This window comes from Oncorhynchus gorbuscha, linkage group LG07, assembly GCF_021184085.1.
Source record: "Oncorhynchus gorbuscha isolate QuinsamMale2020 ecotype Even-year linkage group LG07, OgorEven_v1.0, whole genome shotgun sequence".
NCBI classification, from domain to species: domain Eukaryota; kingdom Metazoa; phylum Chordata; class Actinopteri; order Salmoniformes; family Salmonidae; genus Oncorhynchus; species Oncorhynchus gorbuscha.
The window spans coordinates 67,130,336-67,146,301 of NC_060179.1; the positions used below are offsets into that span (position 1 = coordinate 67,130,336).

Genomic DNA, 15,966 nt, shown 5'->3' on the forward strand with positions numbered 1-15,966 from the left:
GAGATAATAACCCATGTCTAACACTCTCCTCTCCCTCCCTCCCCCTCCAGTGTTCTTAAGAAGAGTCCCCCACACCTTGTCAAGGAGATTATCCTGGTGGACGATTACAGCGACAACCGTGAGTTTCTGTTTGATGAGTGGCCTTAACTCTCTCTCTTTTGCCCTGTGCCTCTGTCACTCTGGATCAGTACTGGCACTGGTTTAGAGGTTCCAGGCCCTTCTCTCCCCCACCACCCAGTCTGTAAACTAAAGCCCCTGTCCTGAACCATTGTTGAGCCTCCCTCCCTCTCAACTCTGGGTGACCCCCGAACCTAAGGGCACATGCCTCTTGCTTGAGCTTTGATGGCTGTGCACTCCAGACACTTTAACAGACATCACGCCTATCATATGTTTTTTTATTTCCCTCTATAGTTTTCATCAAGGTCTCTTGTTGCACATTAAAGTGTTTTGAGATAGATTGAAGCTACTTTGATATTTGAGTCGTTCTAGAGTTGTTGTCCGTCAGTGTCTGGGCCACTGCGTAAACCTTTGGTCCCTCTTATATGATACAGAACTGAATGAAGTCTTCATAAACCCATTACAAGGCCTATATAGATGTTTCTTTGACATGTATATAGTTGGTTTATTTTAATAACCTTTGGTGTCTCGTGGTTCAGCGGAGGATGGAGCCTTGTTGGGTAAAATTGAGAAGATCCGGGTTCTTCGAAATGATCGCCGAGAAGGTGAGTGGACAAATGGGAAAAGGAATAAAACTGTTAGTTGGAAATGTGTGGTCAGGCTTCATTCATCATAGTATTTGAATCCCATTTTTATTGACCTTGTCCAACGCTGCATGTACCTTAATCAGTGATTTGCCAGTTGTAAAAGCAGAGAAATATTATTTGGGCTAAGAAAGGATTGAGTTTAAAACAGAGTCCTGATTGTTAGGGCAATTCTCATGAAAAGCACTGAACAGGTTTATAGGGGCTAACGGGGAGAAAATATACACTCCAGAACAATGAAGAGTTTGTAACAAGCAGAGTATATTTTTGAAAAGGGCTTTATGTGCTGTCCAATAGAAAGAACATTGGGCCAAAAAATACCTGGCTGCAGTCCTCTGTTCATTATCGCTATCTCTGCAAAACTGATTACCTCATTTACAACTCCACAATCGCACACTGCCCCTTCAACCAATTAAGCATGAATTTAATTATCGAACCCGGGATCAAAGAAAGTTAATATGAGCTAGCACTTCAGCAAAGATACTAGATGACTTCAGAAGTCCATTAAAACTTACTAATTAAATACACTGAGTTTACAAAACATTAAGAACACCTTCTTAATATGGAGTTACACCCCCCTTTTTGCGCCCTCAGAACAGCTTCAATTTGTCAGAGCATGGACTCTACAAGGTGTCAAGCATTCCACAGGGATGCTGGCTCATGTTGACTCCAATGCTTCCCACAGTTGTGTCAAGTTGTCTGGATGTCCTTTGGGTGGTGGACCATTCTTGATACACACAGGAAACTGTTGAACGTGAAAAACCCAGCATACCCCGTTCAAATGCAATCTTTTGTCTTGTCCATTAACCCTCTGAATGGCACACATACACAATCCATGTCTCAATTGTCTCTAGGTTTAAAAATCATTCTCCTCCAATTCATCTTCACTGGATAGATCAAGTGACATAATATAATAATAATAATATATGCCATTTAGCAGACGCTTTTATCCAAAGCGACTTACAGTCATGTGTGCATACATTCTACGTATGGGTGGTCCCGGGGATCGAACCCACTACCCTGGCGTTACAAGCGCCATGCTCTACCAACTGAGCTACAGAAGGACATCAATAAGGGATCATAGCTTTCACCTGTTCAGACGATGTCAAGGAAAGAGCAGGTGTTCCTAATGTTTTGTACACTCATTGCAGCTATCACTTTAATAATTTAACCATATTTTGGTGATATGCACATCCCAAACTTCAGAGAACCGGTGTTGGGCAATAAGTATACTTAGATAAAGAAGTTAGAGCCTCGCACACATGAATAGCCCATTGTGTATTTGTAGATTACATCATGTTGTTGACACCTCCACAGGTCTGATGAGATCTCGGGTGAGGGGGGCCGACGCAGCCACTGCCAGTGTTCTCACCTTCCTGGACAGCCATTGCGAGTGTAACGAACACTGGCTGGAACCGCTGCTGGAGAGAGTGGCTGAGGTCAGTGTGTCCCACAGTCACAGAACACACACCTGACATTGAGTGCTGCTCACTGCGCTGATCTGTTGAGTTGTTGTGTTGGCAGAGAGAGGAGAACGCACCTGGAGATTTCTCAGACAGGCAGGAAGACAGACACAAAGACATGCAGACACTGGCAGGGGGCAGGTAGACAGACAGACGGACGGACGGACGGACGGACACCCACAATGACTGACGGACGGACAGACAGCCAGACACACTGATGGATAAACACACTGACAGACATTGGTGATTCAGAGGGGCTGAGACGAGCACAGGTAACGTTAGACACACTCAAGGTTCTTAAATGGATACACAGACAGAGGGACAGTTTGGGGTTCAGCCTGGTAGGGTAAACATGACTAGTTGCTAAAGAATGCAATATCGACAAGCTTCAAGAGTATTACCTACTGTACGTGTCACTCAGTTGTGGGGAGGAGCTGCCGCACCCTCCGCTAGCAAACAAGTGCATTGCACCAGGACGTGCATCCTGTTGGGCACCTGCCCAGCAAGGACAGTTCAAAGACACACACACACACACACAAAGACACACACACGCGCTTGCAAACAAACAGAATAACACAGCCTTTCAACCCCTCTTGAGTTTTCCATGATTTTTTTACTGTGTTCACTTGGCTTCAACACTTGTTTACTGCTGTCGGGTCTGAACACAGTTTAGGAAAAATGAAGTAATATGATTTAATGAGCTCTAACTCACCATTGGTTTGACCAATCTTCCATGGAACACTGTCACTACTGTAGTTCTGTTGTTCCAACAAAAGACTTGGAATAGCTCTGCAATGATTCAATCCATCTGATTATGTCACTCTCAGCAAATCATCCACTTCCCTTTTGGAAATCTATTTGTGTTCTGGCTGCGTTAGGCTTATATATTTAAGTACAAATTTGGGCAAACATTTGACTCGCCGTAGATCTGTTTTGGACTAACTTTGTTATAGCTTTTATCGAGTGTCTGGATTGAAATTATGCAGTAGTTTTACTGAATATTTCAGTCCTTCAGTAATGCTGAATTCAGATCCAGTGGACAGTCTCTCAATTGGTTTGAATTGAGAGCCCACCTACCCTACCTCTGTTGCCCCCATGCCCACCCCATAACATACTTTGTGGCTTCTTTTGGTTAAAATGAACAGTTTTGGTGGCAGAGGGGCCTGGATGTTGGGAGTCTTTGTGGACCGCCTGGAAAATAATGTAGGAAAATCTAGTGGAACACTCTGGATCTTTGTGTCCCATCTTAATCTCTCTTTACTTCTCCAACAGGACAAAACGCGAGTTGTTTCACCCATCATTGACGTCATCAACATGGACAACTTCCAGTACGTAGGTGCCTCGGCCGATCTCAAAGGAGGTAAATCCCACTCATCTATGCCAGCAGCTTTCATTTCCTCTCTAGGGCAGGTTGGCCTTTAGGAAAATCACACTGCAGTTTTCCACTCGGTGCCCAAAGTCACCTTCTGCCAAAGATGTCTAGGTTTTTTGGTGTGTGTGGCTGGCTGTGTCTGCGCATGTGTGTGAAAGCAAAGAAGATAATAAGTACATGATAAATCTTGAAAATGGGAATGCCCTTTGGAATGGAAGCTATTTGATTGATTCGTCCAAGGATATAGGCAGATAACATAAGCACGGTGTCGTTGTGTATTCTATACGGTTTATGAGAAGTGTTATGTACAGCCATAAGAAAATAGAGGGAATGCCACAGATATGATATCTATCAGATAGGCATTGTGTTATATAAGTTTTAGTAGGAATACAATCACATCTGACAACCAGCGTCGCTTTTTCTTGTTGTCAAAATGATTCAACTCTTATTCACTTGAAATCACTTGAAACCTAATCTGTACCTGGTGTGTGTGTTTTTCCACCTCTAGGATTTGATTGGAACCTGGTCTTCAAGTGGGACTATATGACCCTGGAGCAGAGGAGGGCACGTCAAGGAAACCCCACTGCTCCAATCAAGTAAGCCACCCTCTGCTCTTTCTGTTCTTTATGCTGCCCTTTCCTGCCAACCTCACCTCTACTAATAATTCATAGCTACGCATCTGGGCCTGCTGGAGGAGATGCTGAGGTTGGCAGCATTAGATGTCAGTATCAGTGTGCAGCGTCAGAACTGAGCACTCTGGGGAATACGGACCGATGCTCCTCAAAAAGACCCGGAGCCTTTGAGCCTCTAAGTCCTGTTTTGTCCCTGACATCTACGGTGCCGTATGACATCGGCGAGTGCAGTAAACAAAGGCATAGGTGATTAAAGATGTTCGTATCATCTCTCCCAGCTTTGTCTTAAACTGTGTATGGTGATAAGGGAGAAGAGATTTAATGGGGATATTGCTGTTAAAGGATAGATTTAGTACATTGACCTATTTTCCTGCAAGCCTATCACTTGTAGATCAGAAGAGAGGGCAAAAACGTTGATTCGTTCAATCAATATGAGCTCACAGAAATGATTGTTTAACTAAGTAACCCAATGTCAGATGCATTCTCTCAGTGAACCATGGTTTACCAACAGAGGGCAGCATTTAATCGATATCCAAAGGCTAGAATTTGAATTTGGCCCTTAATTTCCTAAAATGCATTTTTGTTCCTATTCGCTAGGTGATGGTAATTAACCCAAAGGGTGACAAGTCATTTTTCATAATTTGTTTTGTCTGAAATCTTCCACTAGAGCCATGGATTTCCCAAAAGTTCATTTAAGAGAGAACAACAGCAGACTAGTTCAAGATGCTCATTATGTTTTTCTTCCTTTTGAAAACAAAATGGCCTCTGAGCAGAAGTGGTGTATTCTTCCCTCCAGACAGCCAGAGGACAGGACACCACATCCCCTGCTGCTGCCAGGTTACAGGGCCAGGCTCTGTGCATCACATGCTGATGAGAGGACTGTAGGAGAGCTAAACTTGGCTTGACTTTGCTTAGTCTGTCTCACAGTTTTGTCTCATGACCCTGACGAACTGTACTTTCGGTCCTACCTCTTTCTCAGGACTCCCATGATTGCCGGCGGACTCTTTGTCATGGACAAGGACTACTTTGAGTTGCTGGGGAAGTACGACATGATGATGGATGTGTGGGGCGGAGAGAATCTAGGTAATAGGACACAGAACACTAGGAACGCTTGAGCTTGTTTGACATTGTGTGCCTGGGGAATGGGAGAGGAAGTGTGCCCCACGCTACCTTTTGTTGGATTGGTTTATGATGTCCATATGTCAACCAAGAGTTGAGTTGGACTGCATCACTTCTTCTTTTTATAAGAAAGAATGTGTTGATCCCAAATTGATTGCATAGTTAATTTACACACAGCTCTGACACACACTTAATCCACCTGACATGCCACCAGGGGTCTTTTCAGTCCCCAAATCCAGAACAAATTCAAAAAAGTGTATAGTATTATATAGAGCCCTTATTGCATGGAACTCTGATCCATCTACTATTGCTCAAATAATCAGTAAACCAAGTTTTTTTTAAACTGATAAAGCATCCTCACAACACCTCTCCCCTATTTGACCTAGATAGTTTGTGGGGATGTAGTGATATGTAGGCTACGTGTGTCTTTAAAAAACAAATGTATGTAGTTCTGTTCTTGTCTATTAATGTTCTGTATAATGCCATGTTTCATGTTTTGTGTGGACCCCAGGAAGAGTAGCTGCTGCTTTTGCAACAGCTAATGGGGATCCTAATACCAAATATTGACATTGAAGGTACCAACCGTGGGAAGTTATATCACAATGAAATGTAACTCTAAAACCTTGTCATAAACCGTTATATTAATATGTGTGTTTTGTGTTTGGACATTGCAGAGATCTCTTTCCGCGTGTGGCAGTGTGGCGGCAGTCTAGAGATCATTCCCTGCAGTCGAGTGGGACACGTCTTCAGGAAGCAGCACCCATATACCTTTCCTGGGGGCAGTGGCACCGTGTTTGCTAGGTGACTATTGATTGTCCCTGTGATGTGATTTAGACTTGGCTAAAGTCTGCCCTCTTCGGTCCAATATGTGTAAAAACCTATTCTACATACTGTCATATAATAATAATAATAATAATAATATATGCCATTTAGCAGACGCTTTTATCCAAAGCGACTTACAGTCATGTGTGCATACATTCTACGTATGGGTATATAACAACCCACCAGAGTGACGGTACATTAGGGTTTTGAAATATGAGTCATAAAGAATACCCACTGTACAGGCTAACAACTGGCAATTGAGTTATACTTTTATACCTTTTTTACCCTTATTTTTTGCCCTTATTTTCCCCTTTACCATTCTCAAAGATCCAATGAAATTCAAGCTGAGGCGGCGGGGTGAATACCTGCTAGCCAAATGACATAACTTGCGGTTGTAGCCCATAGAGGGTCTGTTTCATTCCTCTGAAATTCACATCATAATACCTGCTGTTTAAGTCTAGCTGAGCTGCAGTCATTAAAATAGAGGCGCAGTCAGAGCAGAAGCCTCAGCTCTGCTCTCATCTTGGCTTCACCCCTGCAGTGTCAACACTGTTCAAGTATGCATCACATGAGGGTGATTCATCATTGCGATGAGAGTGAGTGAACGTTCCTTCACTGCCAGTCTGTCACGCAGCACTGGAAACCCCACAGATTGCCAAGTCTTAGGATGTGTGCTCTTTTCTCAAAACAGTCGAGGACTGTCACTCTCCTCCTGTGTTTTCTGAAGCCTGAACCGCCTCATCACTTTCTCTTGCCCTGTTCAAATTATTTTGACAGGCATCCTTCATTGAAGAAATAATAGATATGATCAAATGAATAGGTCCAAGTAGAGGTTCTATAAGATTGCCTATAGTTTTTTAGGCTACTGTACCATGAAATGGTCTGATCAGTGACTATTTCAAGGACAGGAAGGACACATTTTTGTAAGTATTCTAACGTGGTGTCTGTCCGTCCACAGGAACACAAGGCGAGCAGCAGAGGTGTGGATGGACGAGTTTAAGAACTTCTACTACGCCGCTGTGCCCTCGGCCCGAAACGTGCCCTATGGCAAGTAAGTGTCCTTTCAGACACCGTTCTTCCCATGATGGCATCACAGACTTCCCTGCTGAGCTTGTATAGAATATCAACATTTCCCTTTTTCTGACACCTCTGTGACGACCCTCCCACTCTGTCTGCCGTATTCTGTCTTTGTTCTTGTTTTCTTATTAGGATGCCGGTGGGCGGAGTTGAGAGGGTCGTCAGCTACATGGGAAACACCTGGGCCAGGTGTCTCCCAGGATAAATAGACCTCTTCCACATTCATGGAGGAGACTCTCTCCATGCAGACACCCGTTGTAGATTGTGTTGTGGTTCTTGGTGGCCGTTTGTTTGTTTGCTTTGGCACCTTTCATCACCCTGCATTATCACATTCATGCATGCAAAACACTCACTTACACTACTGATTACTGATTACACACACCATTGTATATTATACTTAGTTACTTCTTTAATAAATATAGATTTTGCTACTCCTTATCTCCACGTTGTCTCCCTTTGTTACGGGCTTTGAGCCGGTTCGTGACAAGTGGGGGCTCGTCCGGGATCTTTGAACTATTGGTTTGGGAGACCGTGGAGGTACGTGTTTGGATTGAATATGGTGTTTGAGTGTGATCGGCCCAGTATTGGTTGCCTTTTTTGTTTGGTTTGTGTGCTATGTTGGAGAGAGTATAATGGTTAGTTTCCAGGCCCTGCCTAGCCTGAACTCTTGTTCTACTTTCTGTTGGGACGTCAGTCTGAAGTGAGTAATCTGCTGTGTACCTCGGTGGGAGATTTGGGTAGGGTAGTGGAACTTGCTACCCGGAGCTATAGCCTTTTTCCCCTGATAGGTTTAGCGACGTGTTTCATTTTTTGGAATATGTTGGGCATGGTTAATGTTTGTTATTTTTGTGTGGTGTCTGTGGACTGAGCAGTTGTCTCGGGGGCACATCCGTGGCTTGGTGGAATTTGCCAGCATGCTGGGGAGTTCTATTTCCTTGCCAGCGGGCTACAGTGCGTAAATTCCCACCGCAAATCTGCACGAAGACTAGGGTTGAGTTATTGTAGGTTTTGGGAAGCTCCATATCTCATCTCTTCTGTGGTGCTCAGGGTGATTGTCAATTCTCGGGTTGTGTTCTGGTGTGCTCAGCAGAAGGGAAGAGCGAGAATTGTTTTTTGTGTGATTATGGCGTCTTATGTAGATAAGTTCATTCGCTCTCCATCAGAGGAATTGTTAGATTTAGGTACTAAAGAACAGCTGTTGAAGGTCGCGGAACACTACAAGGTTGAGATTAGTGATAAACGTCTAAAGAATTCTATTAGGTTGATATTGAAAGCCAATCTGATGGAGAGTGGTATTCTTGAAGTTACCACCGGGCCAGCCTCTGCTGAGGATTTGTTGTCTCCCCATAACGTTACAATGGCCATTCCATCGGTTAGTCCTAGTAGCCTTCTTTTTGAACAGCAGAAAGAACTGCTTTTGTTACAGCTAGAGCATGATCGTGAGAAGCTAGAGCATGATCGTGAGAAGCTAGAGCATGATCGTGTGAAATATGAAAAGGAATTGGCATTTAAACAAGATATGGAGCGTGCTAAAATCAAGTTGCAACAAGAACGTATAGAGTTGGTTAGGGAAGGAAAGATCTCAGGGGAGAGTTTGTTTTGGGAAGGTCACCCAGATTTACCTAGGGGTAGTTCCGCTTTTGGTCGTGCCCCAGAGACATTTGATATTGTTGGGAACTTGCGGTTATTGCCTCGGTTTAATGAAAGGGACCCCGAGACATTCTTTTCGTTGTTTGAGCGGGTTGCTGACGCTAGGAGTTGGCCTGATTCTGACCGCACTTTAATGTTGCAGTGTGTGCTGACTGGTAAAGCGCAGGAAGCATATTCAGCTCTTAGTGTACACGACAGTGCCAGTTATGATAAAGTTAAAACAGCTGTGTTACAGATTTATGAATTGGTCCCTGAGGCTTACCGCCAACGATTTAGAACTTTAAAAAGGGACGATAACCAGACTCATGTTGAGTTTGCGCGACAGTTATCTTTACAGTTTAATCGCTGGTGTTCTGCCTCTGCAGTTGTGACTTTCCAAGGGCTGTGTGATCTGATTATGTTAGAGCAATTTAAGGACACAATTCCTGATCGTATTGCCACTTATATTAATGAACAGAAAGTAAAGAATGTTGCTGAAGCTGCGGTTTTGGCGGACGAGTATGTGTTGACTCACAAAAGTGTCTTTGCAAAACCCCGTATTCGGAAAGAGTGGGGGTGTTCGGATAGATTTGGGCTTCGCTCACCGAGATACTTTGATTCTCGGGCAGAGTTCTATTCAACTAGGGTTGAACCTGACTCCCATGGTAAGGCTGACTTTGGGCAGGAGTGTCACTACTGTCAAGGTTCAGGTCATTGGAAAAACGAATGTCCACTTCTCAGGTCAAAGGGTGCTTACGCTAAATCTAAGCCTGCTGCGTTAGCTGCACCTGTTCCACATCAGTTCATTCTTGACTCATTTCCTCAGGCCCAGGAGAATGTGAAAGTCCATATTGATCCAGACTATTTACCTTTCATTACAGAAGGTTTTGTGTCTATGTTAGGAAGTAAAGACCTAGTGCCAGTGAAGATCCTGAGAGACACAGGTGCCTCTGAATCATTTGTGTTGGAGTCTGTGTTACCCTTTTCTGCTGAGACTGATTCGGGGAATAGTGTTCTAATTAGGGGAATAGGTTTGAACACTCTGTCAGTTCCATTGCATAAACTGATGTTGGATTGTGGGCTGGTGAAGGGTGAAGTTGTTGTGGGGGTGCGTCCTTCATTGCCTATTGAGGGTATCGACGTTATCCTTGGGAATAACTTAGCAGGTGAGCGGGTATGGCCAGTTGTGTTTCCATCTCTAGTGGTTTCCACTAAGCCGTCATTTGTTGGGATTCCTGATGAGAGTGTACAGAGTTTCCCAGAGGTGTTCTCTGCGTGTGCAGTGACACGTTCTATGAGCCCCCACTTGTCACGAACCGGCTCAAAGCCCGTAACAAAGGGAGACAACGTGGAGATAAGGAGTAGCAAAATCTATATTTATTAAAGAAGTAACTAAGTATAATATACAATGGTGTGTGTAATCAGTAATCAGTAGTGTAAGTGAGTGTTTTGCATGCATGAATGTGATAATGCAGGGTGATGAAAGGTGCCAAAGCAAACAAACAAACGGCCACCAAGAACCACAACACAATCTACAACGGGTGTCTGCATGGAGAGAGTCTCCTCCATGAATGTGGAAGAGGTCTATTTATCCTGGGAGACACCTGGCCCAGGTGTTTCCCATGTAGCTGACGACCCTCTCAACTCCGCCCACCGGCATCCTAATAAGAAAACAAGAACAAAGACAGAATACGGCAGACAGAGTGGGAGGGTCGTCACACCTCCAGAAGGTCAGGTAGTACACCGAGTTATAGTAGTGATCTCAGTTGTCTCCAGATGTCATGCTGCGGCTGTCTGTCTCTCTGAGATGGCTGATAATTAGATGAGTCATGGGTTTCCTCTCTGTGTGTCTGGCAGCATTCAGAGCAGAATGGAAATGAAGAAGAGGTTGGGCTGCCAGCCATTCAAGTGGTACCTGGAGAACGTGTACCCTGAGCTGCGGTAAGTAGAGAGACCAGACCACCACAGTGGACCAGCAATATATTTATTTGAAAACGGACAAAGTTTAATGGAAAGACATAACTATTGACTGTTTCCCCTACCATTATATAGGCAGAACAGAGTTTGGGGGCCTTTGCTGCTTGCCACTTAGAAATTAAACTAGGGGAAAGACTGCGGTGGGTGGCATATACCCACATCTTGTGATTTGACATCCCCTTCACTTGTGCTGTGTGTCTGGCCCTTCAGGGTCCCTGACCATCAGGACATTGCCTTCGGCGCTCTGCAGCAGGGAGGTAACTGCTTAGACACGCTGGGACACTTTGCAGATGGAGTGGTGGGGGTCTACGAATGCCACAACGCTGGGGGAAATCAGGTATCATTCAGGGCTCAGGTACTGCTCAGATCCATTACACATAACCAAGCTGTGCACTGGGCTGGGTAACACAATGAGGTGGGTTTACTTTATAAATAAATTACTGCCGCAGCTTTTCAGAGGGTCACAGTGCACATGTCAAAGAGTTGGTACTGTACTGGACAGTCAACTAATGCTTTGATTGGGTGTCTCTGATTCATACTGATGAAATGCATTTTGATGTCCCACTTACCACAACATATTGATCATATACTAAGCTGGAGGAGGGGATTCTGGGAGTCCAGCCACTTTTGGTGTAAATATGTGTGATTTTCAACATACAACATGTATACATCACATATTCACACTTGACAAACGCTTTAGAAGTGGATCTGTATAATAATTCAGGAGTACCTAAACTGTGCCAATGTAGCAAATTCACTGTGTCCCACTCTTTGTCCGCAGGAATGGGCGCTGACCAAGGACAAGTCAGTAAAGCACATGGACCTTTGTCTGACGGTGGTAGACCGCACCGCAGGCTCACAAATCAAGCTGCAGGGCTGCAGGGAAAATGACAGCAGACAGGTAAGCGAGCTGAGCACCACGGATCAGATCGATCAAAAAGTAGTAGTAGTAAATGAAAGTGACTAACCGCAGTCTGGCAGTTAGCATGGTAATAGAACATTAATTTAGTTTTGCCATGGAATGTGGATTATGATGGATTGGGATGATCCCTTTTGATATGCACTGTAGATAATTCACCATAAACTCACTGTCAATTGAAACCATTAGTGATTATAGTACTCACAGTACATACAAACCTGTGACTGATGTCACCCTTGTTTCCCCCATGTCCCAACCTCCCCCTTCCTGTCCCCACCTCGTGTGTCTCCAGAAATGGGAGCAGATTGAGAGCAACTCCAAGTTGCGGCACGTGGGTAGCAACCTGTGCCTGGACAGCCACAGTGCACGCACTGGGGGGCTGACAGTGGAGGTGTGCAGCCCCAACCTCAACCAGCAGTGGAAGTTCACTCTCAACCTCCAACTCTAGAGAGACAGTGTCCCCACCACCACCTCCTCCACCACCACCTCCTGCTCTCCTCCCCGGAGCCACATAGACTAGAGCCACCCAGCAACAACTACGGACAGATGGACGGAAGCCCCCGGAGGGGCCACAACACACAGAGGGAAGGATATGAAACTACAGACCAAGTGGGATGATGATTCTTTCCATTCAACTATATACCTCAGTGTTTCATCTTTAGTCCTGCTCTTTGGAAAGTGAATGTTATTTTTCTTAATGCAGGTGAAATGGAATTAACTTTCTGGATGTTTTTTTTTGTTTTTTTTTAACGTGTTCTTTTAAAATGTCTCTTTCCACTGAAGTTCACTGCGTTTCTGAAATGGATGCGACTTATTTTGTTGTCCTCTTCCCTCTCTCAAGTAATCTATCTTTATTGAATGTAAAAGACGTATTCCATAGAGGTTCCCTGACTAGACCGAGACGGCCCAGGAAGAAAGTTGATAGTTTTGGTATGGTTTCAGTTGGGTTTGGCCCCTTAAAGGTCCTGCTGGTAGAAGGGAAAGGACTCTACGCACTGTTCATTCACTGAAACACTCTCTACTGATTGGTGGGCTGTTCTGACAGAGTGAACAGTAAAGAGATGGAGAGAACAAAATCATTTTTTTTCTTCCACAATTATACAGAATTTTCATCCTGCTCCTGTCACACGTGTTGTAAAAAGGTGCGTCGTCTGATCAGAAGGGTGCTCTTCACGCGTCTCTCATGGATACTTTTGGGGCCAGGAGTTGTCGAGGATGTGGATGTATCGCTGCTGGGTCATCAGATTGTAGCACTTGTTGCTACGACTCTTCATTCTTTTTCCCATCACAATTGGATGGAAAACATTTTTTTTTATTTTTTTATCATTCATGTATTTTTTTCTTTGCAAAAGCAGTAGTGTCCCAAGTTTATTGATTCATTTGTAACAGACATTTAATAAATTTTTGTTCAATTATACTGTAGAATAATCAACTAAGTTACACAGTAAATTGAACTGATATTTCTTTATACTCGTTGCTTGACTGTGCTCTTGTGAGTAAAAACGTATCTACTTACTGTATTGATTTTTTCCCCTTCTCCCTTTTCAGTGTTCGTGTTACCGTGGTAACAACCTCATACAAATTAGTAAAGAGTTTATTACAGGGTACTGTTGGAACCATCATTTTCATTCTTAGAAGTGTTCTTGAAATGTTCTCACACACAGTGTATGTATACATTGGAGTCCTTATTGTCACTTTGTGATTTGCCATTTTAGAAAAGTCCACTTCATCTGAGGTAAGCGACAAAGACAGCATTTACATGGGAGGGCCTTGTGTTGCATGTTGTACCAATACTTGAGCGTCTTTTTTTCTGTCCTTTTGTTTGTCTCGACATTGCACGCATGCTTTGTGAATGATGTCTTTGCCTTTTTTGATATCCATCATACTGTAAAGGGGAATTTGTTTTTGTGCGCTAGTGAACAGGTTTCTTAAAGGAGGGCAGGTCATTCGGCTATAGTTAACTGGACTCAAGGGAGAAAAGCAATAAGATGTTCTTATTTCAGTATCATTGTTGTGCATTTAGCTCGCATCTGCTTCCGGTGTATTCTGATTGGGTTAATACATTAGCTTGTGATTTATGTGGTACTTTAAACGTTACTGTTAGTTTCTGAGGGGCAGCAGAACCCACCGCTAATGTGATGGCCAAAGGAGCCTATAACGACTTACGAAAGCAAAGATTCATCCATTGACATGGCATTGTATGTCTCGGTTGGGATGCCCCCAATTTCAATAGATTAATTTATTCTAGAATAGCAAATTACTAATTATTCAGTAATATTTGCTGTCTGTATTTTGTGAGCCCTCATTATATATATGCATATATCCCTTTGTTCTACACCATTCTGGTCAATCCTTCGTATACATAGGGAGACTCCAACCACCATCGGTATAGAAACAAGCATCACACCGACAAAACAGATGCAACAGCTCCCATCTCTAACTTGTGTGGAGGTATTGCATTTCAAAAATGCCAAAGAGATGAGGTATCCCACAGTAAGAGGTGTGGAGCAGGGGATAGAGGTAACATCCCATATTTTACCTGCAGTATCTGCAGTTCAGAGTGTGAGATCTGAGTGAGCAGGACTATGGGGTGTTGTAACCGCCCATGTGTAGGATTATGACAAGTTGCACATGGTATGAGCTGTCTGCCATCACATCACTGTTGAAATTGTAACAATTTCAGAGATCATGTCAATTGTAACAATTCAAATGTGAAAGTTCAGCTGGTTAGAGGGAGGCCTACAGTACTAAATGGGATTGCTTGTGTGAACATTGTCTACATGGTGGCAACGGTTGTTCAAGTATTGAATAAAGCCTTTTTAGTAAGACTTGTGTGAAAATGAAGTTTGCTGTTCACTAGGAATTACGGAGGGAAAGAAATCTTAGAATTACAGCCACATTTTAATTGGATGAAATGTTTACATAGCACAATGTGCCAAAGTTATTTACTTATTTGATTTGCATTGTCAATACAATTTGTGATTCAAGTTTAGGTGAGGGACGTGCATTGACTAAATGATGACTGAAACCAAATTATTGATCACAAGAAATTGTAATTTGGGATATTGAATATGGTTTGTTCCTCTATTTTCTGCTGTAGGAAAATTGGATTGATTCAAATCAGTGGCAAGGGAGGCAGCATGGAGGTAACATTTAAGTGTATATCTTTGTATATACAGTACGTTTGTCTATATACACATACTGTAAGCAACAGCAGTTACTAGTGAGTTGGTCTACTGTACAGCGCTTGTAATTCATTGTTTTATAGTTATGGCAAATTCAACTAAATGAGGAAAAATGATTAACTTAAATAAATGCATTTATATAAGAGGTGTGGACTTTCTTTGCTAAGTCTTTAAGGAATGCAAATGAGAAAAAGCTTGGATTTGAATGATGGCTGTAACTAAACAATTCAAACCAGTTTTCCTGACCTGCATGCTCTGCTCTCAATGCTATGCAGTCATTCTCAGGGAACAGAAAAGGCCTCTAACAAATAGATGTCTGGTGTCTGATTTCAAATCTGGCCATTCTGGACAGCATACTTATTAAGTCGTGTGTACACACACACACACACACACACACACACACACACACACACACACACACACACACACACACACACACACACACACACACACACACACACACACACACACACACACCTCTAGCTCTCCCACGTGTGTGTGTAAAAATGCCACTTAATGGATACGTTTCGATTTCCGTGCAACAGGAGCTACAGTATAGATCAAATGGTTGTGTATGGAATTAAGGTCCAGCTCCTTGCATGTACATGGCCAGTGGGAACTAAAGGGTTTGTACTTAATGTGTAATGCTCATCACATCCCAGGGTAATGTAACAGACATTAGTTGACTCAGCAGCCTTAAACTGACCATCTGTCACCCACTACTACCTACAGCACAGCACATTAGACATGCACCTAGCCCACAGGGGGTGCTAGTGTGATGCCCATATTGGTCACTATCTAAAAGTATAATTTAGAAGGTGTATAATGTTAAGGGAGCGTTTGTTAAGGGAACCTTTAAGGCCTACATAAACTCTTGACACTGGTGGTGTATAAAATCGTGAACATTTATTAGCAACATGGTGGTATACATACGATTCACAAAGTCCATCAGGGTGGTGTACTGTTAACATGAAGATCACAGAGGGAAGGTTTACAATAGGCTACATACA

General features: G+C 43.3%; 1 protein-coding gene across 2 annotated transcripts in view; it reads left to right on the forward strand.

Annotated features, from left to right (window-relative positions):
• The window catches only part of galnt2 (UDP-N-acetyl-alpha-D-galactosamine:polypeptide N-acetylgalactosaminyltransferase 2), a 105,076-nt gene extending 89,977 nt beyond the window's left edge, over positions 1 to 15,099 (forward strand). The window contains exons 5-16 of one of the 2 annotated variants that reach the window (XM_046357265.1): positions 51 to 118; positions 657 to 722; positions 2,079 to 2,200; positions 3,497 to 3,584; positions 4,105 to 4,192; positions 5,208 to 5,311; positions 6,022 to 6,148; positions 7,128 to 7,220; positions 10,733 to 10,816; positions 11,063 to 11,207; positions 11,634 to 11,753; positions 12,064 to 15,099. In XM_046357265.1, coding sequence (XP_046213221.1) covers positions 51 to 118; positions 657 to 722; positions 2,079 to 2,200; positions 3,497 to 3,584; positions 4,105 to 4,192; positions 5,208 to 5,311; positions 6,022 to 6,148; positions 7,128 to 7,220; positions 10,733 to 10,816; positions 11,063 to 11,207; positions 11,634 to 11,753; positions 12,064 to 12,219 — 1,261 coding nt within the window. In that variant the 3' untranslated portion in view covers positions 12,220 to 15,099. The remainder of the gene's footprint in view (positions 1 to 50; positions 119 to 656; positions 723 to 2,078; positions 2,201 to 3,496; positions 3,585 to 4,104; positions 4,193 to 5,207; positions 5,312 to 6,021; positions 6,149 to 7,127; positions 7,221 to 10,732; positions 10,817 to 11,062; positions 11,208 to 11,633; positions 11,754 to 12,063) is intronic. The other variant, XM_046357266.1, reaches the window with a different exon arrangement.
• Positions 15,100 to 15,966: the final 867 nt, after the last annotated feature.